General features: G+C 36.4%; 4 protein-coding genes and 2 non-coding genes across 7 annotated transcripts in view; 4 read left to right on the forward strand and 2 right to left on the reverse strand.

Annotated features, from left to right (window-relative positions):
- LOC115449849 (metal transporter CNNM4) overlaps positions 1–13,809 on the forward strand; it is a 29,493-nt gene extending 15,684 nt beyond the window's left edge. The window contains exons 2-14 of the mRNA XM_030177739.2: positions 3,800–4,421; positions 5,409–5,945; positions 6,699–6,815; positions 6,930–7,101; positions 7,266–7,457; positions 8,737–8,880; positions 9,146–9,286; positions 9,651–9,793; positions 9,990–10,116; positions 10,200–10,329; positions 10,451–10,547; positions 10,767–10,826; positions 11,644–13,809. Coding sequence (XP_030033599.2) covers positions 3,800–4,421; positions 5,409–5,945; positions 6,699–6,815; positions 6,930–7,101; positions 7,266–7,457; positions 8,737–8,880; positions 9,146–9,286; positions 9,651–9,793; positions 9,990–10,116; positions 10,200–10,329; positions 10,451–10,547; positions 10,767–10,826; positions 11,644–11,748 — 2,587 coding nt within the window. The 3' untranslated portion in view covers positions 11,749–13,809. The remainder of the gene's footprint in view (positions 1–3,799; positions 4,422–5,408; positions 5,946–6,698; positions 6,816–6,929; positions 7,102–7,265; positions 7,458–8,736; positions 8,881–9,145; positions 9,287–9,650; positions 9,794–9,989; positions 10,117–10,199; positions 10,330–10,450; positions 10,548–10,766; positions 10,827–11,643) is intronic.
- LOC115449861 lies at positions 6,221–6,334 on the forward strand. Its single transcript, XR_003939217.1, has one exon. It is a non-coding gene; the product is annotated as a small nucleolar RNA psi18S-841/snoR66 (small nucleolar RNA).
- Positions 13,810–13,978: 169 nt separating the features above from the next.
- LOC115449850 (DNA/RNA-binding protein KIN17) lies at positions 13,979–17,732 on the reverse strand. The gene is made up of 7 exons (XM_030177740.2): positions 17,156–17,732; positions 16,568–16,760; positions 16,116–16,263; positions 15,858–16,014; positions 15,381–15,540; positions 15,049–15,171; positions 13,979–14,344 (listed from the first exon to the last, which is right to left on the reverse strand). Exons 1-7 carry the CDS (start codon positions 17,461–17,463, stop codon positions 14,270–14,272), a joined length of 1,164 nt encoding a protein of 387 aa, XP_030033600.1. The 5' UTR covers positions 17,464–17,732; the 3' UTR covers positions 13,979–14,269.
- Positions 17,733–18,283: 551 nt separating this feature from the next.
- Positions 18,284–21,220, forward strand: LOC115449859 (zinc finger protein 569). The gene is made up of 5 exons (XM_030177750.2): positions 18,284–18,513; positions 19,286–19,456; positions 19,921–20,029; positions 20,295–20,682; positions 20,836–21,220. Exons 1-5 carry the CDS (start codon positions 18,466–18,468, stop codon positions 21,164–21,166), a joined length of 1,047 nt encoding a protein of 348 aa, XP_030033610.2. The 5' UTR covers positions 18,284–18,465; the 3' UTR covers positions 21,167–21,220.
- An 830-nt stretch (positions 21,221–22,050) lies between these two features.
- LOC115449847 lies at positions 22,051–25,760 on the reverse strand. 2 transcript variants are annotated; one of them, XM_037442998.1, is made up of 8 exons: positions 25,602–25,760; positions 25,220–25,318; positions 24,844–24,970; positions 23,912–24,066; positions 23,102–23,233; positions 22,829–22,948; positions 22,646–22,744; positions 22,051–22,234 (listed from the first exon to the last, which is right to left on the reverse strand). In XM_037442998.1, exons 2-8 carry the CDS (start codon positions 25,316–25,318, stop codon positions 22,109–22,111), a joined length of 858 nt encoding a protein of 285 aa, XP_037298895.1. In that variant the 5' UTR covers positions 25,602–25,760; the 3' UTR covers positions 22,051–22,108. The 2 variants fall into 2 exon arrangements, with proteins under 2 accessions (XP_037298895.1, XP_037298894.1); XM_037442997.1 differs by lacking the exon at positions 25,602–25,760 and having other exon boundaries at positions 25,220–25,591.
- Positions 24,322–24,405, forward strand: Trnal-cag. The gene has a single exon. It is a non-coding gene; the product is annotated as a tRNA-Leu (tRNA).
- Positions 25,761–26,856: the final 1,096 nt, after the last annotated feature.

Raw genomic sequence — 26,856 nt, forward strand, 5'->3', positions numbered from 1 at the left:
AACAATTTAATTCGACATGGAATAAAAATCATTTTAGCAATACGTCAATTTTTATGAGTAAATGTTAGCCTTCAGGGATTTGCACAGAATGAAATCATCTGATATTATGTGACATATGATATTTTTGATATGGATATATTATAACCTGACAGCAGGAGTTTTAATGTATTTTGGGCGTGTGTGTAATATATTAACCAGTGATGTTAACCGGCGCCGGCGAGACCGAGGCCGCGACCTTCAAATAACAATCGTGTATTTCATTCATGCAATGCACTGTGTATGGATCCGGAAATTTTATTTTCATATGTTTAGATCGTAACTTGTAATGCATTTTAAAACCATCGAGGTTTAATACATTACAAATGTCGCACGGAAATATCAAAGAATGCAATATAAACTCATGCATATTTGCAAGATATTCGAAATGATATGAAAACATTATGTTCCAAAAATCAATCTCTCAGTACGAGATGTCAGTTACTTCGATTAACCATGCTTAAATAGGTCAAGGGTTGAATATGAAATACTTATTCTTATATTGATATAGCTCATTCCAGAGGCACCCTTATTCAAAACGTTCCGTGCATTTTTATCTGTGTAATTAAGATTGAATGATTCACGATCCATTCATTGAAGCTTATTAACCGAATGGAATTACAGTCCGCCACTCCCCACACGTTATGGCCCCGTCGATACAAGAGTGCGAAATATATTTAGGCACATGTTATTTATCAGTTATCACGATAAATTACACGTTTATGAGAGCAGGGCAGGATTCACTCGACGAATATGGGGGTTATTTATTCTCCCGACCAAAGATATTAAACTGTATAGTTAGTTATAGGACATCAGGGGTAAATTTGTGCTTCAAAAGTTATTACCAATTAGTAATAACTCGCTGTCTTATTTGAAATGTCCGTGTGACTATATGTCCCAGCGCCTTAGATACAAAAATAATATATTTGCAGAAAATATGATAATAGGTCTAGTAAAAACGTGCAAATCAAGCTGTTAAAAATATGAAGCATTTTGCATAGTTTTTTTTTGTTATTTCACTGTAGATTGTGTTACCATCGCATAAGCGTAATTTTTTTGTATCACAGCCTTCTCAATGTCCGCTCTAAATAATCTTAGAACCCTTTGCTCCCGACAAACTCTGAATTCTTATAATTTGCAGTATTAATTTTATTGTATCAAGTATTAGATAAAATGCACAATAGCGATCCTACCCTACACAGTACACCATAATCCAAAGAAGTTACTGACGCTTACTTCTTATTTGCCTTGTATTGTAAAAGTCGTTCAAGGCGTGTCATTCCGTAAATAAATTGTCCATTGCTTATAATTGATAATATATCTTTATTTGTGCCTAAAGTTTTGTTTACTCGACTCGTCATTTATACGAAAGGCTTTAAAATGTCATCTTGGCTGTTTGTTAGTTAATCCCAGATAATAGGAGCACAGCGGCTTTAAGTACCTCAATTCATAAATAATAATAATAATATTACATTATAGCAGGTTACAAATTAACAGTGCATTTACCCCCACGTAAAATCATAATCCGTCCCTCACCGCTCTGGTCTTTGCATTATAACATGCGGTTAGATTATTTTAAACATATGAGTGGTGCGTTTGCGTATAATGGTAAACAATAGCCGAGTAATATTTGATACAATAAGCGATGAGATCAAACGTAGTTGTGTAATAAATATGGTTTAGTCACGTGGGTTCGACTCCCGGATGAGATGCGAGGTCACTTTATGGCGAAATGTATATTTTTATACAGATGAATGATGCGATTCGCCCGCTAGATGGAATTGCGATGGTATTGGTCGAAAATGGATTTGCGGGCCGCAATTAACCATGAACAATTTTGCAACATTACCCAAAGCTTTAAATAAAAAAAACGTTCTGCATGGCACTCTGCACGAGGCTCGCCTTTTCATCAGATGTTAAGTTTCATAATACTCAATAATTATTTTGGTACCAATTTCTTTCACATACGTAATAATATTGTACAAATAATAAAGATACATCTTTAGCACGAGCATGTCTCCCCGAGGTAGGTAAAGATGCAATTAAGGTCCTTAATCCACGGTTCACCGCACTCATTTTATTTCCATTGTCTGCCTGAATCCTAGACTATTATATCTATAAAAGCGATTAGCGATACACAAATACAATGGCTCAAATCTGCTATTTGTCTTGCGCACGCCATCACAAGCGCCGTGTGTTTACCGCTAGTATCTGAAGTGACACTTGACACAGTTGGTGTGCCATTATCTGGACAAGTACTTGGACAGTACAAATAGTAAATAGCTTAATGAGGTCCTGCTATATAGGACGGTGAGGTGAGCTGTAGAGAATCTACGTATGTTGGAATAAGCGCAAATATTTGCCAAATCGATAAACCTCCGCATATCGTCTGAGTGTAATGGAATGTGGACTGATGAATACTACTTTAACTCATTTTAAATTTATAAGTGTGCTCACTGAACAAATTCAAAGTTTAAATACTTATTCAGTTACGAATGTAGCTTCAGAACAAACACATGAGGCGGTGAGAAATTTCATGGCGTGTGGATGGTATTTTGACGTTGCCGTTTGCAGCTCACGATAACAGCTGACATGCGTGTTTGACTACATCGGCGTCCGTACGCGCGTACTATGAGTTGACGCATTGTTCTTGGCTGGCGCGTGTTGGGGCTGATAAACATGTCCACGCTTGTGCGAGGTTGACAAGCGCGTGTTGTCAAGACACGTGTGAAATGTGTATGAATGTATAGCACAAATATTTGAATGCCTACATGTGTTTAAAAATGTTTTCTCAAAGCTACGTTGAGTGTCGTCTTTGATTGGAACTATGAACCATAATAGTAGAAACATAGCACTAAAATATACAGTCAATGTTACTGACGAGGAGACAAAACATAATGATCTCATTGTGCCGATAACGCTGTATGTACGAACAGTACACCGCACATTATACTGCTGTCTCGCATTTTTTATTTCTAATTTTACCAACATAAAATGTTAACATATAATTTATGCTACATGAATTAAAATTAACATAGATCCTTGCAATAGTGAGCCAGCGATATAAAATTTTCGACATTGTACAAAAAATTCCAGTAACAATCAACGTCCATATTAACAGATGATTCATTGTTCGGCGCGTCTCGATACCAAGCGGTACCGATATGTTTAAACTTTAATATGGGTTACCTCTTTAAGTCTGATGGCCCAAATTCATAACCTTACATTGGTGATTAAGTTCTTTGATCGAGTATTCTGTCTGAATGATATTTTATTAGATCCATGAAGCTGAGTTGATTTTGACTTAGCAGGCTTTTGACTATAGTTTGGCATTCAAGAAGCTCGAGGTTACAAAGATGTCGCTAACCAGCGCTGTTAATAAAACCGCCAAAATAAATAGTTGTACACAAAGCTATTTATGACTGTAAATATCTTACTTAAACTGTCATGTAAGGTTGTAATCAATGTCAATAAGTGATCTCGGTTTGTTGACTAAATATTACAATACAAATCCATAGAATAACATTGTGAAATTAGAGCTTCGTGCAAACAATTTTAACTTGTTATCATTGACTGATAATTGCGTACGGGAAAGTTGGGTTTTGTGTCACTAAATACAATTGAACAGTGTCTGAATATGAACCAAAAAATACGCATTTCGCGGCTCACCTCGCCGATTGAAATGCAGTAGATGACTTATTTTCATGGTAGGAATTTAGGGTTTGTATAATCGAAAATAAAAAGTAACTATTTTTCTTTACAGATCTGATAAAAACGACAATTTATATGAAGATATTGAAAATTTTGATACACCAAACAGCATTGAAAATGGCGTCGACACAACTGGATTCCACGACGACATGGAAGTCAACAGAGACGGCGAGGAAGTCGCTAAAACTATCGTTGAGACATTCTCATACCCGCCACGTAAACCGGAAAAGTATAAGGATGAGGAAGTAGTTAAGGTATTACAAGAACTGGTTGAAAATGAACATGTGGAGGAGAAACTGCGATCAAAACGTCAGGCGGATGATGTAGCCAACAGCACTGATGGGACCGCTGCGAGTGCAAATGTATCGGCTAATACTGATGGGAAAGAAGAGACGGCTGCTGTGGAAAACACTAATGATACTAGTTTGGGACCAAAAGTTATAATCAATGCACCTCTAGATCTCACACCCATTAAAGTTATGGGCTTAAGAGTCGAGGAATCCGCGAAGGAGCCAAAAATTGTAGATGGAATGATTCCGAGCGTACTGAGAGAAACCAAATTTACATTGAGACTTTTCGGCGAAGGGTTAACGAATGACACCATCATAGCATTCACCCATATTCCTGAAGGATATAATCAACCCTGCGATCATCTGCTCAACGGTGAATATAAGGTATGCATAATTACTAGGTTTTGTTTATTATTTACCCCTGTAAATGTCCGTTTCCGGGGTAAATGTAACATAAAAAGTAGGTCCCCATAGTGAAAGAAATTCCGAAATCGCAGTAGCAGGGAGTCCTAGAGATAAGCACGTTCACCAGAAGACCAAATAAATAATATCACCCAAGTATTCGTTATTTCGGTTATTTTATTTATATACAATTGAAAACATTAATATAATATTATAACTTACAACAATATTCATCTTCGGGAAAAGTGTTTCATGCTAACGAAGTAGCGAAAAATACGGAATCAATTAAAGGATTTAATAAAATAAATAATCTCTGGCGTAATAAGTTTGAAATACATGCAATTTATAAACGTAAACTTGACGTCAGTGGTATTAATTTCGATCAGCTGATATGTCAGTATCGTCTGTATGTGAGTTACTAGCACGTAATCGGATTATTTTTACGAAATATATCATCGATATCACTTTAATTATCTCATTATACTCCAATCCATCCATCACGTGTTGCGTTATCATTAAAATTAACGACAGCTTAATATTTTAATCTGCAAACATAAATCCAGACGGCCTTATTGTGTTTGCACATTTAACGAAGTGCTTATCTAATAAATTACATTATTTTTTGTATGAATTTTTACTGTTGGTTGTAAACGTAGAAAGACAAATTAATGCACGTTGATTAATGCATTAGGGATGGCAATATGAATTATTTTAGTATTTCACTAATACCCAATAAAATATATTTTTATGGCTGGTTGGAATTCAAGCCAAACTTATTTTTCTTTTTGGCATCATGACTATAATTATTGGTTTCATCACCTTTCAGACTAGAATAGAGCATATTGCATAATGAAGCTTGATGAACTAATTATGAAAATAGATATATTTAGCAGAAATACTTTTCCAAACGTAGTCTTATGATTATACTAAATGCCTAGAAGAATATTTGACAACTTATACACATTGCAGGTAAACCACGCATTCACAGACTCCGCGCTTTTGGAACTGGAAGCACCGCCACCCCTCGAAGATTACAAATTCTATATCTGTGCGAAGAAGCCTGGCGGCAGCTTCCTTCATCAAGGACCAGAGGATTGGAAGATCTTGGCTACACACAACAAGCTCTTACCTCTCTGGGCCTCTTTAATCCTTATCGTGATATTGCTGATGTTGGCTTCGCTTTTCTCTGGTCTTAACTTGGGTCTGATGGCCCTGGACCGCACTGAGCTGAAGATCATAGCCAACACTGGTACCGAGAAGGAGAGGAAGTATGCCAGGGCTATCATGCCTGTCAGATCTCACGGAAACTACCTCTTGTGTACTATTCTTCTGAGTAACGTGGCTGTAAACAGTACCTTCACTGTCATCCTGGACGATCTCACCTCTGGACTGGTGGCCGTTATCGGGTCGACCCTGGCTATCGTGTTTATCGCGGAGATCACTCCTCAGGCTATATGTGCAAGGCATGGTTTGCTGATTGGTGCCAAGAGTATCTGGATTATGAAGGTAAGATGCACCATGTTTTGTATTCTACGAAGATTTATACTTCAGCGATGTCTTGAATGTTGCAGAACGAATGTCCTTCGTTGTTTGTATTAAGATATGCACGAGCAGATTTTAGAAAAAAAGACAAAATATGTTTTTGAGTACATAATAATAATAATGGTAGAAAAACCACTAGTTATATAATATAAATATTTGCTCACTTTTGTAGCAATGATTATAATTAGATTAACACTAATAAGTTGTAGACATGACCCACGAAAGACCTACTCTAGTATTGCAAGGGCACTCTGTGGTGTCATACTCAATATGACATTTACAATTTGTTACCTTGCTAAAACAATTCTGCTGAACCCTATTCCATATAGCTGGTGTAGCTAGCTGGTCATTGTGGCAGATACAAGCATTTTATCATTTTAGCTTCATTTTTAACGTGGAATCATGCCCAATTCATTAATTATGCCTATAAAGAGTGACGTCATTGCTATTTCAAAATATCCTGAATAATGTCTATGTCTTGTTTAGTCATAGTTTCAAATATAGGCGCTCAACTAAAAGATAGCCTATGAAACTGACGATGTCTCGATTAATAGAATCTCAGAAATGGTTATAAAAATTGGTTCGCATGATGTTGATCTACCTCCGGATTGGCATGGGCGCGACCGCTTTCAAACTTTATTATATGTAATGGGCTGCCACTCTGCTAAAGAATGTTTCAAGGGAATTTGACATCATTATTTCAACGGTATTGTACAGATCGTGATGGGTATCTGCGCGCCGCTGGCGTGGCCGACGAGCAAGCTCCTCGACTATTTCCTTGGAGAGGAGATTGGAACACATTACAACAGGGAGAGGTTGAAGGAGCTTGTCAGGGTGAGTTCATAGAAATTATTATTTTAAATGGTTACCAGTACCTTTTTTGTGAAAAGAATATACATTTCCATTATAAATTTTTATGTAGCATTAATCGCCAAATCTATAAATTAGGTCACAAACCATGTGAACGACCTGGACAAAGAGGAAGTCAACATCATCTCTGGAGCTCTCGACCTTCGCAAGAAGACCGTGAAAGACGTGATGACCAAGCTGAAGGACTGTTTCATGCTGCCCATCAACAGCGTGCTCGACTTCGAGACCATGTCTGAGATCGTCAAGTCTGGTGAGTACGGGTAGATTTTGAAGAACTAAATCTAATAAAATCAATAATGACTGGTTTATAATTGAGACTAATTAGTAATTTTGTAAAGAATTCATTCATCGGGGTCTCGACATCAGAGACTGTCAACACAATCACCATTCTAGATTATCATTTTTTTTTTGCAGGTTACTCCCGTATCCCGGTGTACGAGGGCAGTCGCGGCAACATCGTGACGGTGCTGTTCATCAAGGACCTCGCGTTCGTGGACCCCGACGACAACACGCCGCTGCGCACGCTCTGCCAGTACTACCAGAACCCCTGCAACTTCGTCTTCGAGGACGTCACGCTTGATGTCATGCTTAAGCAGTTTAAAGAAGGTGAGTTATAGAAAACGTATACAATACAGATTTGTTAGGGAGTCGTCATCCCAAGGTTTAGCGGTTTATAGACCTGTTCAGGTGGACTGAAAATATCAAGGTAATATAACAGCCTGGGGCAAGTGTTTAGTTTATTTCGGAATTTACCGCTGCATCCATTTCGTATAGACAGGATAACTTCATGAGTTTACGTAGATAAGTATTCGACTATCTATCGTGTCGCAACTCGTAATAGTTCAATGAAGAAGTTGTTTAGGAACGAACGGTATTAGGGGCTGAGTACTCAATGCCGATCATCTAGGCGTACATCAATCCTGTATGGATGAATATGATATGAAGCTGTAAATTTTAATACCGCAGTTAAAAATGTCTGGCGGCCGCGCTGCCCGCACGTGCGCCGCTCATGATCTACTGGCGTTAGTAAATTATCTCTTCATATAAATAGGCCCGTCTGTTTGTACAGTCAGGAGCAATGCACGATATTCGATAGATAATTTATATCCTTATCCTGTAACATGTTTTATGGGATTTTACTGTTAAAACCACGGATGACATGATTTTGATAAAAAAATGAGGATCCTTCTGCTTACTGGGAACATTATTGAGCTGAGAAGAACTTTTTTTGGAAGTAGAGCTCTCTCTCTGTTAAATTGAATAAAAATGCTGTATCCATAGTTGTTTTATTTGAGGATCTTGTTGTTCGTAACTGTGTCGACATTGAATAAAACTTTCTTCTACTGTTTCTACAACATTATAGATACGTCCTTCTGCAAACGAGGTTAAAAAATGTACTTATACGCGTTAAACAACGGCTTGGTACTACTTCGGGCGCAGCTGACTTTTACTAATCATCACTAGGGCATCAACAATAAAAGAAAAGAACTGCCCCAAATTCTGACGATGTAAAATGCAAACGCTAAACAAACCGACTGTACATGATTCAGTATCGAGGTGCGACCTCGCAGCGTCTGTGTTTTTTCAACGCCTATCGTTTTGGCAAGCAGCGCAGACGTATTTTTGATTTTCGTCCACTGCAGCCGTTTGCCAATGCTTCGCTATTTGGTCAGTTTTTATATCGTAATTAATTTTTTATGATCTGAAAGCATTTATATTTCTCGCGTTGTTTATTTTTCGTCTGGTGATTGAATGAGATCTGGTTACTCATTTGAAATATTATTTAACTATTATCCTATGATGGTATTGAACAAATCGAAAGAACATAACTATAAAGCAATGAAATCCTTAATAAGAAATACTTTAAAACTATTTTTGTTTGTAGGTCACAAGGGCCACATGGCGTTTGTGCAGCGTATAGAGGAGGGCGATGGGGACCCGGTGTACGAGACCGTGGGGCTGGTCACCCTCGAGGACGTCATCGAGGAGATGATACAGGCGGAGATCGTCGACGAGACTGACGTCATCAGTAAGTGTAGCAGCAAGGAGCACTCAGCTTCTAGCATTTAATACGACAATTAGGTACAACAAAGTAATTATTAACACTTTTTTGACAATTTGATTGTGATCAAAGGTCATAGAGTAGGTGAAGTACCTATAGACGACAGAATAAATTTGTATCAAGTTGTAATTTTTTGTGAAGCATCAATGGAGGTTGGCATAATCATTCATGCCCGTCTAATTGCTTCTACACGCTGCGTTTGAGGAATTAAAATGGATTTTGTTATTTCTAGGTGACAACCGCACCAAGAAGCGTCTGATGCGTCCGCTGAACAAGTTCCAGGACATGGCCGCGTTCGTGGGCCACCACGAGCACCAGCGCGTGCACGTGTCGCCGCAGCTCGTACTCGCCACCTTCCAGTTCCTCAGCACCAGTTAGTAGTTTCATTTGACAGCTTACATTATCTATGGAATGTTTAACTCATATTACGAGCCGTTCGTTCTTCCGTTCGGTCAATGTACTTTAAATCCGGTGCACTGTTAAACATTGATATTACAAATTGAGTAGGTATATGAGTCAACATTGTCGATTTTGGCCGTATTAAACTGTACTGGGTATGTCATTTAGTATAAGTCATAAATCATTTGATAGCCAAATATACGGGTAACAGTAAAGTAGGGCCTAGGTAGGATTGTGATTCAGATTGTTATATACATCATCGGCATTTTTACCGAGACAAAAAGCCTGGATAAACTCCAAATGGTACAAACTGTATCAATTATAAAATGTTCTGTTAGGCGTGGATCCGTTCAAGCCGGAGATGATCTCGGAGACGGTGCTGCGGCGCCTGCTGAAGCAGGACGTGATCCAGCACATCAAGCTGCGCGGCGACGAGGACAAGAACGACCTCAAGAGATACGTCTTCCAGGAGGGCAAGCCGGTGAGTTGTATCAAATGAATTATTATTATTAGAATGTTTATACGAATAGGCCATCAGTAGGAGAGAAACAACATGCTCCATAAAGTGGCACGTTATATTAGATCTATATTAGTAACTATTAACGAATAAATCATATTTTACACTTTCATTTACAATGTAAACCTAGTTGGTTATTTAAAATTTAATTTTATTCCAGGTGGATTATTTCGTGTTGATCCTGGAGGGCCGCGTGGAGGTGACGGTGGGTCGCGAGAACCTCGTGTTCGAGGCGGGACCCTTCACGTACTTCGGCGTGCAGGCGCTCACGCAAAACGTGGGACTGGGTGAGTTTTTAGCAATTGGCTTTCTATACTTCTTGTACTACGTCTCTTGGACGTTTTTTATAATAAATATTGTCCTTCACTAGCTGAAACTCCGGCGCCGTCAAGTCTTGGCTCGCTGCAGAACCTGAACATGGACTCGATGCTGCGCCACACGTTCGTGCCGGACTACTCCGTGCGCGCCATCGTCGACCTTTACTATCTTACTATCAAGAGGTGAGTAATCATACTATAAGTTTAAAGATATATTAAAATTATAGGACAGACATTAATTTCAGGACAAAATGCTTCAAATATCACTTTAGTTTTATGCTAAGATAATCATAACCTTCCTCAGATCCATGTACCTGGCTGCCAAACGCGCTACACTTATGGAGAAAGGAGTTCTGAACAAGGGCGGCACCAACGAGCAGATAGAACCAGAAGTAGACAAGGTATTTATGTTTTTTATAATATTACTAAATCACTTGCTCTTTTTTAGATAAGAACTGTGAATAATACTACCCTAGTGCAACAAATGTAGATCAATTTGATTAAGAGATTATTGTGTTTAGCGAAAATCATTATGAACATGGTATTTTTATATAATTTATAAGTTGTCATTTTTTTATTGTGATATATTCGTTTTTACCGTTACAATAACGTGTTTGCAGTTACTTCGCGAGGGAGACAGAATCGAAGAGCTTCGAGAGCCGGACGATTTGTCCAAACAGGTAATAATTATATTATATTTATACATCATATATTATTGGTATGAGGGACCAGTTATAAATAAATTGTATATTCGTTTGTTAACAATAACAATAAAATCACATTATATCCTATAAAATGTATTCAATGGGAAATAAGTAATTTATTTTGCGCACGCTGCTAGAACGGTGGTATAAAGGAAAGATATTAAATGGTGGGTATAAGTTAAATCAATGTTATGACTAATACTATGTCTATGTAGTTAAACTGTATCTATTTTGAAACAGGATAAAATTTTATTTATCCTCGATTATTTAATTTATTCCACGTGTGTAGTTTCTAGGAACTACCGCGTAGTTTTCAATAATCGATTCGGGTACAGGAAAACCTTTAATTCAGTTTTATTTTTAAATATGGTCGAGACAAAATGACAATTGGTGGCAAGGAGTAACGTTTCGATAGAATAGTGTATTCTAAACTAGATATACACAAGTTGATCTCAGAACTGACTGCCCCGGTGGCATAGTTGTATTGCATGCGCGGCACGACAGCGCTCTGAGGTTCTGCGTTCGAATCCCGGGTCGAGCAAAGTGATATTTGGGCTTTTCTGCTCAATATCAGCCCGGAGTCTGGAATTTGTACCCGATATGCCGATAGGCTCGCCCCTAATCAAATCATGAAAAAGAAGACATGTAACGAAAATTGTGTGCCCTGGCCGCGCCTCTGCAAACTGCTTCGGGGAAAAATGCGTGATGTGTATTTTGTTTTTGATCTCAAAATGCGAGCGACTATGGAGGGTATAATATCGTAGTATTTACTAATTGCAATATTTATCCCCAGCACTTGCCGACATCCGCGAGTCCCCACACGAACGCGACGTTCAAGTCACTTCTGGACAAAGACGAAGCCGCCAACCCCGAAGAAGAGCGCCTTCTCAAGAAGTAGCACTCCGCACCCCACGCAGTAAGACAACGTTACTTAAAAACAACGCGCAAATGAACAATGTAGTGTAGTGGAATGGCGGCAGATTTGAGTCTTGTTAGCAATTTGATGATTTTCTCTAACCTCTAAATTAGGTAACTGCTATGAATAGCGTTACCGATATTTCCGCTAGTACTATTTTATCCAATAGATATTGATACTGGTATTGCTGTATCAACTGTAGGTGATTTATTTATATTTCGATATTTTTTCTAAACCACTATTTAGAATATTTTTTATCAAATCGGTCGCCATTTGTTATACCGAGTTAGTATGTCAAGAACACGAATCGGGGTTTTAAATGCATGTTAGTGTAAGTGAAATGTAGTATTTTAATAATTTTACCTAGTAAAGCATTTGTTGCAATTTTTAACAAATAGATATTAGTCTATAATGTTTAATTTATTTGTTTTTGTACTTATTTCTTGCATGAAAGACGCGTTCCCGCCTTTTCGCCCAAATTATGCTTCCCGAAAATAGTGACAAACTAAAACCGTGCCAAAACATATTGATCGTTATGAAGATCATTTCAGGAGTTTCCAAACGGATCAGATTTTTTAGTACTTAACCGAGTTTATGGGGGAACTATTTCAGCTATGAATTATTTGGCACGGTTATCGGAATTCCTTACTCATGTTGAAATGGTTCAACTCGGCAAATATTTTTATTTGTCATTTTAACCGAGTAAGGAAGATTGATCTGTTTATATCTATTTTTGGGAAGCTGTCTGATACATCACCGTTTGTACAATACGCTCTCTTCCGTGTATGGAAGACGTTTTAGCATTTATCTCGATTTAGCGAATTTAATTCGCATGGTTTTTTAAAATATCAAGCCTAGGGTCAGGTATTTTTAATTGAATAAAATTAGTAGAATTAATAAGTAAGTACATTTCAGGCTTCATGGTAAAATATCCAGTACTTTTACTGTACATAACCTGACCAAAGCCATTTATTACAATCATTTCAAGTATTCAATATGTAAACACGCCTTGGTATTGTTATAATCTAAACAGTCATAAATACGTAATCCCTCACAAAATAGTTTTTTAGTATTTTAGACACATGTCGTATCATTTTAGTGAAATAATCATGTATTTACAATAACGGATTTATTACTGTGCATGCTCTAATTGTGGTGGGTAATAGACAGAAGCAACTTTATTGCCTATATTGTCGATTATGCCACGAAGAGAGAGGCCTTAAATACCTCAGAATATTCACACGTTAATTTCTCCACAATAAATCCGTTAGTTACAATCATTTTTAAATAATTGACAAAGTAAGTTAAATAATAGGATATATAAACATTTTAACTTCCAACCTACGTGCCTTAAAATAACGATTAAATAACTCGGGTGCTTTTAAAAGTCAGCGATGAATGTATTTTAAACACTGACATGGTGTAGTAATAGAATACTGCCCGTCAATTGTACTTATATTGTGTAATAAATGTACTTTTCTATGTAATTATATTATAAGCCAACAACAGTCAATAAAGACAAACATCTTTGGACGTATGACGCACTTAGCTATGAAACACATTTTATGGCTGAACATTATTTGAAATATTTTTTTTGTTAGAAATTGTGACGCCTTATTTATGTTATAATAAATTTGGTAATTTATAAATTGAGTTGACATTGCCTTCAGTATTCTTTATACCTTAATTTATCGTATATTACTTTGTTAATTTAGCATCAATGACTTTAATATGAAAATTGTTTGAATGCATTTATAAATTATTCTCAAGATTTAAAATTGCTGTAACTAACGCGTTACGATTTCAACATAAACAATTTGAACAGCCAGTGCGTCATATTTTTATAAAGGTGTTGAACGAATTATAATAAAATAGTGGCCTTACAACAAAATGTTATCATGTTAAAACATATTTTGTATGAATTTTATATTACAATTAAGAGTTACGCTTCGGTATGTACATGTCTATGCTGAATTACGTAATCGAATCATATGAATGTTATTTCGTTTTTAAAAATGGAAATGAATGATTTATTGAGCTTATTATATGCAGTTTTATTTCATTCTGAACCTATTTTTTTAAAAAGGCTCATAACCCACTTTTATTTAACAATCATTGTCTGATACAACACATAAATCAGAAGTAACTTCATATTGTATTTTGCACAGTTCAGGGAATCACTTTTAATAAAATTAATTGAAATAAGATCACATAGTATAATAAAAAATTGTATTATAATAATAATTTGTACAATGCGCATTTAAAATTAAATAATTTGTGTCTCATGAGAAAAATCCATTTTAACTAAATCGCTTGGTCTGGATGATGTCAGGACTCACAGTTCATTGCAAACAAGTGCAAATGGACCATGTCTTCAGTTTTATTTAGAAGTGAACCAGATTATACTACTCATTCAAACTATGATTCTTCGTATTTTCGTTCTGAACTTGTAGACACAATATAATTATTTAAATATTGTTTACCACTCAACATTCATAAGATGTCATGAAGCTAGTTTGCTGATATCTTCGTACTGGACTCCCATCACTAGCCTGCCCCGTAGTACACCTTCGGATATCTATAAGGATGACGAAAATTAATTGTTAATAATGTACTATACCATAGACTTTCGTGCATAGACATCTACGCAACTCGCGCGTGCTTTTGTTTATCCAGCACAAGTCAGAAACTCAGTAGAAATTCTTCAGTCATCCTGCAGAAAGTATGGGCAATCTATAGAAAAAGGGTGGAACACCCTTCCACTGGAAGTGGGTGCCATAGGTTAAAATTGAACTCAAATACAAAAACAACATGTAATAATCCTTGAATTTATTGTCTATTGCAGAGTTTTATAGTTTTTCATTATACACACTATATGTATTTAATTTGTATTTTTTTAGTTTAAAATGTAAGCCAGTGATTCTAATAGATAATTATTATCCAAACAAATATATTTTGCAAACTTAATTATCTGTTTATTAGCATTTGAACGATAGTAGCGATACTTTAAACAATAATATCCAATAAGGAAATTTAGGGATTGGTTGGGTTTAATATAACACACTTTGAAAGCAGAGAGCAATAACTATACAATCACATACCACAATAATTATGATGCATTTAAAACTCGTTTTGGTTCAGTACTGGTTTCGAATATGGCTAACATTTTTATAATACTTAATTATTTTATGCCTCTAGCCTTCAAATACGATATTCTGTCGTAAAAAAACAATGAGTCATCTATAGCTATCGCTACACTGTCAATCAGAACATAATGATTACCTCAACATCACAGCAGAAGTCATCGGTGTGGATGTCTTTCAGCACGCCCGTGTTGCCGCGGTACGCGCCGTTCACAAACCGCACGAGGCGGCCCGGCGATGGTATCACCGTCTCCATGTGATTCTGGAATAACACATCCAAATAAACAATTGTAGGACTATATATATTTTTGCTTAGGATAAGAGTGGAACATAGTTACAGTTTTAGATGTTGTCAATAAGAAACATTCATTATCAAGTATCAATAGTTTGGTTAACACCATAATCTTAATTAAAAGAATAAAAAATGCTTTATATTTACTAGTTGCTACAATAAAAATATGTTTTACTAACTTGGTCCAACTTAAGCTTAACATTTTCGTCGACTAGTCTGACCTGCGCCGCATACTTTTCAATCACTTTCTCAATAACGCCTTTTCGTTTGTAAAACTTATCTCCCAATGATTTTGTTACTATTTTTACTATTATGCCTTCTGTGAGCCAGTGGTCTTTCCTAAAAAGAATTTAAATTATTAATTTTAATATAGTAAATTAGTCCATGTACTACAGCCATGTAGTAAATTAGTTTAAAATTTAGTATTTTTGTTAGGGTTATAATAGGTAATACCTTTACAATAAATAATATTTGATTTTTTTATTTATTTAGCATAAGTCTATCTATTCCATGAGCACTATAGGTTAACCCCTATGTTACATACATTCTTATATGCTCACATAATTCATACAAACCTACACATAGAACATTTAGCATTGGTTTAGCATAATGTCAGTTTGTGAAGAGATGTATTATGAACAGAGAAACATACAAACCTGTTGGCTTTCTCCTTTGCTCTCTCCTCCATTTTGATTATTTCCTCAAGTGCTGTTTTTTTACTTTTTACCTCTTCTGTTTTCTGCTTTTTAGAAGCAATTTCTTCTTTACTTTTTATTGATTTTAAAGCAGAATCTTTTAAATCTGGTTTTTTATCTGAAACATTGAAATTAATATATTTTATTTATTCATGATGAAATGTTACCAATGGAATTATTTATACTTATTGCTTATATTTTATCAAACACATAGTATACCATCAGTTTTTCTCTTCATGTTAAGACTCAGTGTGACCTTCTCCTGGCTGCTCTCCCTCTTGAACTCAGTGTATGTCGGCTCCTCAGACCTGGTGCCCTCCTTTTTTCCTCTTTCCACTTGTTTTTGTATAAACTCAAGCATTCTTTCCTAGACAAAATACAACAGGCAGAGGTTAAGTTAGGATTTGAATGTATTGCAAAAGGTTGGGACTGATTCTTTGGCCCTAACACTTATTTACACATAAAAGTGTCTTAGAATTTTAACTATAGTTATATTCCATATAATTAATAATAAACATAATACAATTATAAGCAGTACAAGCCTGAATAAGTTTTCAATAGATATTTTTCAAACCTCAGAAATAGTAGGTGTGTATGGTCAGAGGCCGCATGCTAAACAGAAATGTACCACTATCTATACATAAATAGTGCAGGACTGTTGCCCATTTTACCTGATCATCCTTATCCATTTTCTCCTTCTTTGTCTTGGCCTCCTGTGCAGCGATAGCTGCGGGATCTCTGTCTATGTATGTCACAAACCAGCCCTTTTCCGTTTCATCAACAACACATTTGCTTTCTTTTCCTAACCATTTCACAAAGTCTGTTAGTGTTTCCCATTGTGTTGCATTCATGTGAAGATGGTCTCTGTAGGAAACAAACATAAATAATAATGAGTATACTCATGTTGCAACCACACTTAAAATATGCTGGATATCAGTGGAATAAACAATGGATAAAGGTGGTAAAGTAATCCAATCAGATAGAACAGATTTCAAGTATCTTTAACAAAAATACAAAGACAACCACCAAGCAAACTGTTTATTTTTTATCAGTACTGATGTTATAAAGCTTTAATAGGTGAACTGAAGAAACTCACATGAAATAAATGCATAGGTGTTGATTTTTTTGATTGCTTTGAATGATGAGACAAGCTTGCCATTCATCTGATGGTAAGCGATATGAATGTCCAACATTAACAACATTTACCCCAAACATAATATAAAGACATATTGGTTAATGATCATAGATATGACATTTACCTGTTAGCAATATAATCTTGATACACCTTGTTAGCATTCACTCTCTTCGTTCCGAACTGTCGGTGCAACAGCTCCAAGTACCCGTCCGCAAACTCTTTCGAGAACTCATCTATGTATTTAGAAGCGTTGTCAGCAAAGAGCAGCAGTTGCCTCTGGTGTGACTCTGACATGGTATGGCATTTAAAACCGTTCTCGTCACGACATTGTTTCTGACACATCTGGCAGTACCAGCGCAACTTCTGTAATCCCTTAGCTTTTATTTTGTTCGCTATGTATTTTGGAGTACCTTTCTCAGCTTTTCCACCCATTTTATGAAGATATTTTGATTAATTACTATTTGTCACTGTCCTCTATCTTTACAAAGTTTATAATTTATATATTTAATATAGCTCCTTCCGATATCGTTTAGAAAAGCGATCAATCGTCATGAAAACAATTCGATAATTATAAGATACATCACAATATTCACAGTGAATTTAATTCAATTTTTAATTTGTGGCTCCCACAATATTCACAATATAACATCGAATACACTTTTTGACATTTGCTGTAATTTTTTTTTAATTCGTCCTTAGAAGACAGGTTATAGTCTTTCGACCATACTGCCTAGTCTTACGTATGTAAGTCATTTGCTGTCAATATTACGTTAGGTAAGGTATTGCTACTCACTGGCGCTACTCAGTACTAGCGTTAAACGACAAAGAGAATTATAATATTAAACGAGCAATATAATCTCAGATTTTTAATACTGCGTAAAACCCATGGAGTTAATTTGTATTTACTCCATTGTAAAACCAGCCAGGAAACAGACTACTAGCTCCGAAAAATATTTACCTATAATGCCAAGGCAAAAAAAAAGTTATGTTGCCACATTTCCGTGGAAGATCCAAAAAAGGATTTTCTTGTTATAAGTTTCAATCATATATTTATGTATGAAATCCCTAAAGTTATGGTTGTGGTATGAATGTTAAGCATCATTATTGGACAATAAACTATAATATATCTCTTTGCTGTATATTAATTAAAATCATTGAATTTTGCATATATATATTATAATTCTCTTTGCATTGAATTATCATCTATTTACTACGTAGAAAAAACCTAAAATATTTGTGTTGACATGTTGACGTCGTCACTCAAATCATTTAGGACGTCACAATTAAATTTTTTCGTAGTTTTGTAATTTGTTTCTCTTTGAATGAAATCGCTAAAGTTGAATTAGTAAACTGAAATTTTATTTATTGAAATAAATAATATTACTATATATATTTTAATATACATTTTAGGAACTTATTAACAACATAAACAAAATGAACGTTTTATGGACTAAACAGGAGCTGCATAAAATATTGAGTAAAGTGTGTATCTATACTACATACTTATGGTATTTTTCTGGAAAAAATATAAGTATCTGTGCAACATCTACGTAAATTCTTATTTAGAAAATGATTTTATATACTTGTATCGATACTTACGTGGTGATGTAGTATTATATCCAACTGACCCCCAATAATAATTCTTCCTGCTGATTGCTGCCATGACTTTTATAAAAGCGAAATAAGTTAAAAGAAAAGTTTTTTTAGTGTTTTTAGAAATAGCTTGGCTCTAGCGTAGTGTTATATTCTCTTTGCTTGGCAGGGAACCTACCAGTACCTACTCACAGAGCAGTTTTTCTATGTTTGATTCTGTTTAATATTTTTAACAAAAAATAACACGAAAAATATTTTTTTCTATGAAATCATCATAATTGGTTGAAAATTAAAGCAGCGATTTATATTTGAAAATATTGTTGGGAGGAAAAACGGGGGCGTGGTGGGATATAGTGCTGTCTCTATGTCACGCTCATAACGTTATTGTCGGAGAAATTCGGTGACGTCACAGTTTGCTATTTCTATTATTTGACAGCTGCTTAGCTGTTTGATGGAATGGGTGGTACCTACCCATTCCATAAAAAAATAGTCAAGTACTTAATTGGGTATTTTTTATTTAAAATATCTTGTAAGAGACATTTAAAATTTCTTATCAGGTAGCGTTGCACGCCCTCGTTGCACAATTAGCTCGCATCGTGAGCTTATTATTCAATAGTATCTACCTGCAGAGTTGAGTTCGATGGTGGTGACATTATTGCAGGAAACAGTGACGGTGCATGCGCATGCTTCTGGCGATGGGTGCTCAGCCCCGAGCCGCTGCTGTCGGCTCTGCGGCGGCGTCAACAGCCTGCGCAGCATTGGAGACACTTATGTGTGGGAGGGAGTTGAATCCAGATATGACCAACAACTGTACGACTGTTTTGGAGTCACGGTAGGCATAAATGATTTAAACCTTAAAATTGATTGAAAAGAAATGTTCTATGTCCATTGTATCAAAAAATTGAGCAAGAGTGGGAAGCGCTCATCCGCCAGACGTCTTTGCGCACTCTGGAAAAAGCTTTGCGCTTACACGGCCTGGTAACGTGCAGGCCTTTCATTAGGCGAGATCTTCGTCGTTTTTGTTGTTGCTACGACCATTCATATTCATTCGTCCATTACGAAGGTACTTTAGACAGTAATTCGATGAATTTTACATATTTATGTACTCTCTTTAAAAGAGTCCACTATGTTTGCGAATTAAATGTAAGTGAGTATAACAGGTATATACAAAGTAGTAAGTATAATAATGTATGTAGAAGAATAAAATGACAGTCATGCCTTTGGGTTTTAATCTAGTCTATTGTAGAGACTTCGTTGTGTTTAAATTGACTGGCGATAATTATGCTTTCTTCCCAGGTATCGTCCCCAGACTGTCTAATCTGCGGCTGCTGCGTGCAGCAGTTGAAGAGTACGGAACAGTTTCGGGCACTGGTTCACGCAGCGTTTGATAAACCGGCTAGTGAAAGTAAATACTAAGCTAAGTCACCGTATGTGGGCCTGGGCGGTTGATTATTTCGCCTCTCCCCTTAGACCGCCACTGACTAGAGGCATCCGTAGTTTGTTACTACCTACCCTCGTAAAAATATGGCACGACACGTGCTCTACATGTCTCTTATAACCTGCCAATGCATAAAAATTATACCTAGATCTAGAAACTTTTATTATCGCTCATGACTAACTTCATAGCGACCAATGAGCGGTGACACTGAATATATAACTCATATTTGCAGGTACATTAAAATCGGAGCACTTCAATGAGTTACCCAAAAAATTTTTAACGGAACACACCTATGTCGTGACTGAAAAAGAATTACCAAAAGCCATGTCTCGTCCTCAGATAATCTCGCATTTTCCAAACAAAAAAAAGAACTTTAAACTTAAAAGTGCCTTAAAAAAGACGTGCAGTTTAAGAAGGGTCAATGTGGCCTGTACAATATGCCGTCAAAGGTACCCTGCCATGGTTCCTAAACTTAGATGTGAGAATTTCATTTGTTCTCGATGCAAGAAGAAGTCGATGAAAACTGAAGTCTGTAGGAAGTGTACCTTAGTTGTGCCAGAAAATATGATGGAGAAGCACTTGGAGTTGCATCTGAAATCTGATAAACGCGCTAATAGCAGGTACTAACACGTGATGAAATCATAGATCGATGCATCAAATTATCCGGCAGACTTAATCACGGAATTGAATAGTCAATAAATATATCTATATTGATTTGAAAATACATATAGGTACCTATGCATTCGTATTATTATTCAAATTTATTTTTGCAGGTTACTCAGCCAGAGAAAAACGCAGCAAGTACGCGCTGAGAGTAAACCAAAAACCACATTGTTACCAAAATATAAATGCAGCGAATGTTCAAAACAATTCGAAATGGCTGTAAACCTAATAAACCACACGAAACTGAATCACGGACATAATTTGAAATGCGTTTGCGCCGTGTGCGGAAAGGAATTCAAAAATAAATATAAACTGAACGTGCATTTAAAGGAACACACGGGCCCGATATTCCAATGTCGAAATTGTATGACAGCCTTCATGAATAATCGCGCTTTGCAAACGCACAGTTATAGGTGCAAAGCAGGGATGTTATGGATATGAAATTTCGGATATGGATACGGATATGGATATAGGAATAAAATTATATCGGTTTCGGATACGGTTACGGATATGTAATTATTTCGGATTATCCGGTAGTTTCGGATAGTTTCGGTTACGGATATTAGATTAAAGTAAAATAAAAATATTATGTAATACAGTAGGGCGACGATTACTAACTATCGTTCGTCGTCATAGTCGATTATTAAGTATCGATGAACTAATTGGGGGACATGGGTGTTCGGAAAACCTCTGTGTTTTAATTTGAGATGCAATTTCAGTGAAGTAGCGCCACCTCCTCTCCGTGAAAAGATTTTATCACACTGTTTAAATTCTGCAAAATCAATTTAGTACGTAACACAACACTTATCCTTCACTTTACTAAATGAAGTAGCTACCTACTCCTAAATAAAAAAAAAATACTATTTATGAATGAGGTTAAGTATGTTATGATTAAAAATAACAAACAAACTATATAAAATTGACGTAGCGCCTGAGCGGTGAAACAAAAATCTGTAGTAACATATTATCCGTAACTTATCCGAAACTTTTTTAACGGAGACGGTTACGGTTACGGATATATTTTTATTTCGGATATCCGATAGTTTCGGTTACGGTTACGGAGCTCCATAACATCCCTGGTGCAAAGTATCATGATCAGTCTGTCAGGTAACAAGCACCTGATGCATGGGTTTCTAACTTTTTGAGTGTTCTTTAAATTTGATTCGTATAGTTCGTACCTAAGGGATTGGTGTAAGCGACATAATATTATTTTAATAAAAAGCGTTTTATTCCAAACAAGGATGGTTCGGTACAATATTTACATTTTCTAGTTTAGTATATCTATTTATTTAATGAACATACACACAATGATTCAAACACGTATCTACATTACTGATTTTATTAGGATGTGAGATTAAAATGCACCAAATAGGTACTATATTTTTATGCGAATTTGGAGCATTGTTTCCGCAGCGGCGGCGGTGGCATGCGCAGCGACGCCACGCAGCTCTTGGTGGCTGACAACTCTTTCCTTAGTCGCACAATGTCGAGCTCAGCCTGCCTCTTACGCTGGAAATACACTGTTATGATTATTTACAAATTATTTTATCGGCATAGCGAAAAAGATAAGACATAGTGGCAGATTTGCTCTAAGGCACAGTAGGCCCGGCCCTAGGGCGGCCAGACGATAAGGGCGGCAAATCGGGCCAAAAAAACTGATGATTACAAGAAATACTTAATTCAAATGCAGAGTATCTTAATGTATTAAAAGCTCGCGTATCTTACGATTATAATCTTCCTAAATCACTATTTTGGGTGCTGAGAAAGGGGCGGCACATTGCCTCGGGCCTAGAGCGGCTAGGACTGCAAATCCGTCACTGGTAAGACACATAAATTTAATCAAACGCGTACTCTTGCTTTTATAATATCCTGGCCCCGACGTTTCTAAAGGTTCTAACTATTGTATAATTTTATAAATACCTTTAGTTCATTAGCCAGCCTTGCCTCAATTTGGCCTACCCTCTGTCGTAGCTCGGCGATGTCGCGCATGAGCCGCGCGGCTGCCAGCTTGTTATCTGCCTGTAACGAATGCACCAGGTACTTATAAAAGGTGCGACGCAAGGGGTACCAATTTGAATGTAGATACATAGTGCTAAGTCTTACAATTCGTGACGGTGCGTTCTTGGCTACGTTCCTGCTGACCATGTTAGGCAGGTCGGCCAGCGATATAGGATTGAACAGGTGTTCTGGCGGCGGCGCCTTAGTCACCACGCCTTGTATAGCCTGTGAAATAGGCAAAATATGGAGCCAATTCTAGCTATAGGTACCTATTGTTTTTCATAAGTCGATCTTTATGAGTGACAGCAATTTTAACTTATAAGTATCTAGGTCATCTTACTTTGAGTTCAGAATGCCTTTAAAGTGTTCAAAACAAACCTGTGCAACAGCTTGTCTTGCGTGCTGGACGTGATGAGCCTCTTCTTTTTCTAAGTGTCGCTTGAGGTGCTCGATCTCGGACATGATCCCAAACTTTTCCTTTTCCAGTCTCAGGTTGGCTTGCTTTAAAGCCTGCAATCATTTTTCGAAATATTTTATCAGCGTTGGATTCAATATTACGGAAATAAAAATGTTAATATTGAAGACTTCTTTTTTGAAAATGTCCTATTGTGATACTACCAAACGTAATGTAAGTGTGCCATATATGAACAACAATAAAGAATGGAAGAGTAAAATTCTTTAGTATAAGTAATTAGCATATTATCTGAAACATGCAAATTTAGGATCATAAAATACTTAAATACAATAGGCATGGACTAAATAGTTGCAAATAGCGATAACGGTGAATTTTAATTAAAAATTAATTTGTTCAATTTGGACAATCAATTACAATTACCTACTTACTTCTTTCGTGGTACTTCGACTAATATTTATTTGAATGATGTGCTTATACAGCTAGGTAAAAAAATATTTCGCGTGATAGCGAAATCGAAAGGAAGTCCTCATGAATATGTGCGTGGGAATTTCTTCATGGTATATGATTGCCGGCCTGCAGGGAAGGTGAGGAACATGATTCGCTGACAAGTGTAGAGTCAACACGAAAAACGTTCTTTGAGAAATGCTGGTGGTCCATATTACGTCTGATCCAAATATTATGGAGCGTTTACACTATCTTTTTATATGAACGGATGTAATGTACTTAAATATTATGAGGAAAATTGAGTGGGTTCGCCGGCATGGGCGAATTACCTTCATTTTTTCCTTCTTCTCGAAATGACATTCCTCTATTCGTCTTTTCAGCTTTCTTTTCAATTCTTCTAGAAGATTTGTAAGTGTGATGCGATTAGATTCGAGGTCAGCTCTCTGCTGCACTATTTGATTGATTGAGGTCAAGAGTTTTATTCCTGAAAAAAAAAAGTAGATACAAAATAGAATAATTTGAAACAAACAAAATCGCGTCTTTATCAGATCATATTATATAGGTAACACTAAAAAAAATGCCTGGCCAATACCCATATAGAGGTTTTTGTAGATAGACCCCTAAATCTGTAGGCTGTATTTAAAAATAATAATATGTAAAGATATCAATTAAATATTTATATAAAAATAAATTACATTAATTTAGATTCTGGAATGATATTTGAGCTGTACCGTCATGAGTCAGGATGGCCGAGCGGTCTAAGGCGCTGCGTTCAGGTCGCAGTCCACTTCTGTGGGCGTGGGTTCGAATCCCACTTCTGACATAGCTTTTTGTATGAATAAAAATATAAAAAATAATAATAACTTATGTAGATGGCTACTGCAATAGTTTTATTTTGAAAAATTTACTGTAATGTTATGTTTAGTGGTGTTTGTATATTTTCAACAGTAGTACTTACTTATGTATATCGATTATAATGATTGCGTATTCTTTTTTACTGCATATATTTTTGTACAGCTATTATAATCTTTTAAAAATGGTTTAGCGGTAGTGGAGTAGCGTGAGTTGTTACCCGTGGCGGACACAAAATTTGTGTTGGCGACAAATTTTGGGTTTTGGTAACGGACGAAAAAAAAATTCAAAAAATAAGTCACGCGCGCCCCACTTAGATGATGGTTCATGCGATAATAGTAAAAAAACAATCACTGTATATTGGCACTGCATTATAAAAGGAAATGCCAAGTCAGTGTATGTCACTTACGTTGTTCGTTGAGACGAAACCTTTGCGCAGCTGGCTGGAAGTGGCAAGCGTCGGGACTTGGGGCTCCGGAGTCGTCACCCGGGTACGACTGCGGTCCATAGTTCTGCACGCTTGAGTCCGCCGAGTCCTGGGAAATCAGAGGCTGCTGATAAAAACGACAAGAGTAATGGTTTTTTCACCATAAAAAAAACAATACTCTAGGCCTACATTTACTTAACGAATCGAAGGTAACGTGTGTCGGTACTGCAAAATCCGCAATAGCAAAATACTTGTGACAGTATTGCCACCCGTCCACCGTAATCCATAAATAAAAGCCAAAAAAGTACTTATATATGTGCACGGCAAAATCTATATAAGACTTCACTGAATAACTTACCAATGATTTATATTTAGGCAATTCATCGCTGGTAAACCTAACACTGTGATTTGCATTCCTCGCCAGCTTCTGTCCTTGGTGCAGGATCTTTAACGCCATCTGAATTGGTGATTCGTATTCACAGGATTATTTTTAAAGATAAACTAAACAAGGATTTTTCGTACCCGCTGTGAGCAAACCAATATACTACGAGAGACACGGAACTAACGTTTACCCTAAACTAGAGTAATTTATTCGCAAATAAAATACTTTTGCATAATGTAAAAATGGCCCTTAATTTCGATGTTGGATATTAAGCCGTTAACTTTGAAATTATTATTATTTTCTAAGTTTTTCGTGTATTTTGCTAAATCTAATAAATACTTTTGTGCTAAAAGCTTACCGAATAGTTTTTGCGCTGCACGGCGCTCCCTGCGACGGATTTTGCATTCGATCTTACTTTTGCTATGGTTATGTTGGATATTTCGTATTGGGGTACAGCGTGTTACAATATTCTAGACTATTATTAACTAAGTTAAAGAGGTAGTATTTTGTTTTATTACGTCGCCAATGTCTAGAACTACTTTAACGATATTAAAAATTCTTTAACCAATGGAATGTTACCTATGTCTATTTTTCCTTAATACTTTACCTATATCTTGACTAGGTACAGGCTTTTGGAGGGTACGGACATACATTTGCTAAAATAATTACACCTGTATGCGATATAATTATGCTATTACCCAATTTGTTTTATATATTGACGTACATATATATCGATGGCTTTATATCGGTAATTGATGCATAAAGATTACAGCGGGAGACGTACCTCTGCGTTGTGTGATTCGTGATTGTTAGGTTACTAAAGTAAAATAATTTAGGTAGAATTTTTAAATCAATTACTTAACAACGAGGGATTTTTTTTAAACTCAATGTGTTGCGACATTTTATTGCAAATATATTGTTAAGTACAACATTTATCATCCACGTCTACCGCATAAGATTGATACGTTTAAGTAAACAAAGTCGTGTAAAAAGGAATCAGCCTGTATTTGTTAACAAGCTCGTACTTGGTACGGGGGCGCGTGTATCGTAAAAAATAATATCATAACCGGTACATTTTGCCAATGGGCCACCGCCGTGGACGATTCATACCGAATGCGCGCATTTATTTATTCTTTGTTGCGATGATCCACGTGATCAGACGGCCAGCTATATGAGGTATCGCTGGAATAACTGGTCGATTACTGTACCTCCTGCGCTTGACTTATTATGTACATTCATAAGGCTTCTTATTTTCTTGGGTTTTTCCTGTATAAATGCGTTATTATATATTTCGTAGTATGATAATCGAAGGTAACCAAAACGAAAATGTAATTGACCTAACAATGACACAATATCATGACCGTCCGCCACCATTTTTAATGGCCGGTAAATTGTGGGGGCGTTATTCTTCAGAAAAAAACCCACCAGGGTCTGTAAAATACAGCTGTAGTTGTATTGCCGCAATACTATTGCGAGTACGACAACCGCGCCGAGGTCCCGGGTTCAAATCAAGAGCCGCGTCAAAAACATTGTGACTGGTTTTTTTCATCTTTCTCATTCGCAGCTTGGAGTAAGAAAATTACTGGTGTAAACCGGCCCCTGCCTCAGAAACC

This window comes from Manduca sexta, chromosome 26 (assembly GCF_014839805.1).
Source record: "Manduca sexta isolate Smith_Timp_Sample1 chromosome 26, JHU_Msex_v1.0, whole genome shotgun sequence".
Lineage (NCBI taxonomy): Eukaryota > Metazoa > Arthropoda > Insecta > Lepidoptera > Sphingidae > Manduca > Manduca sexta.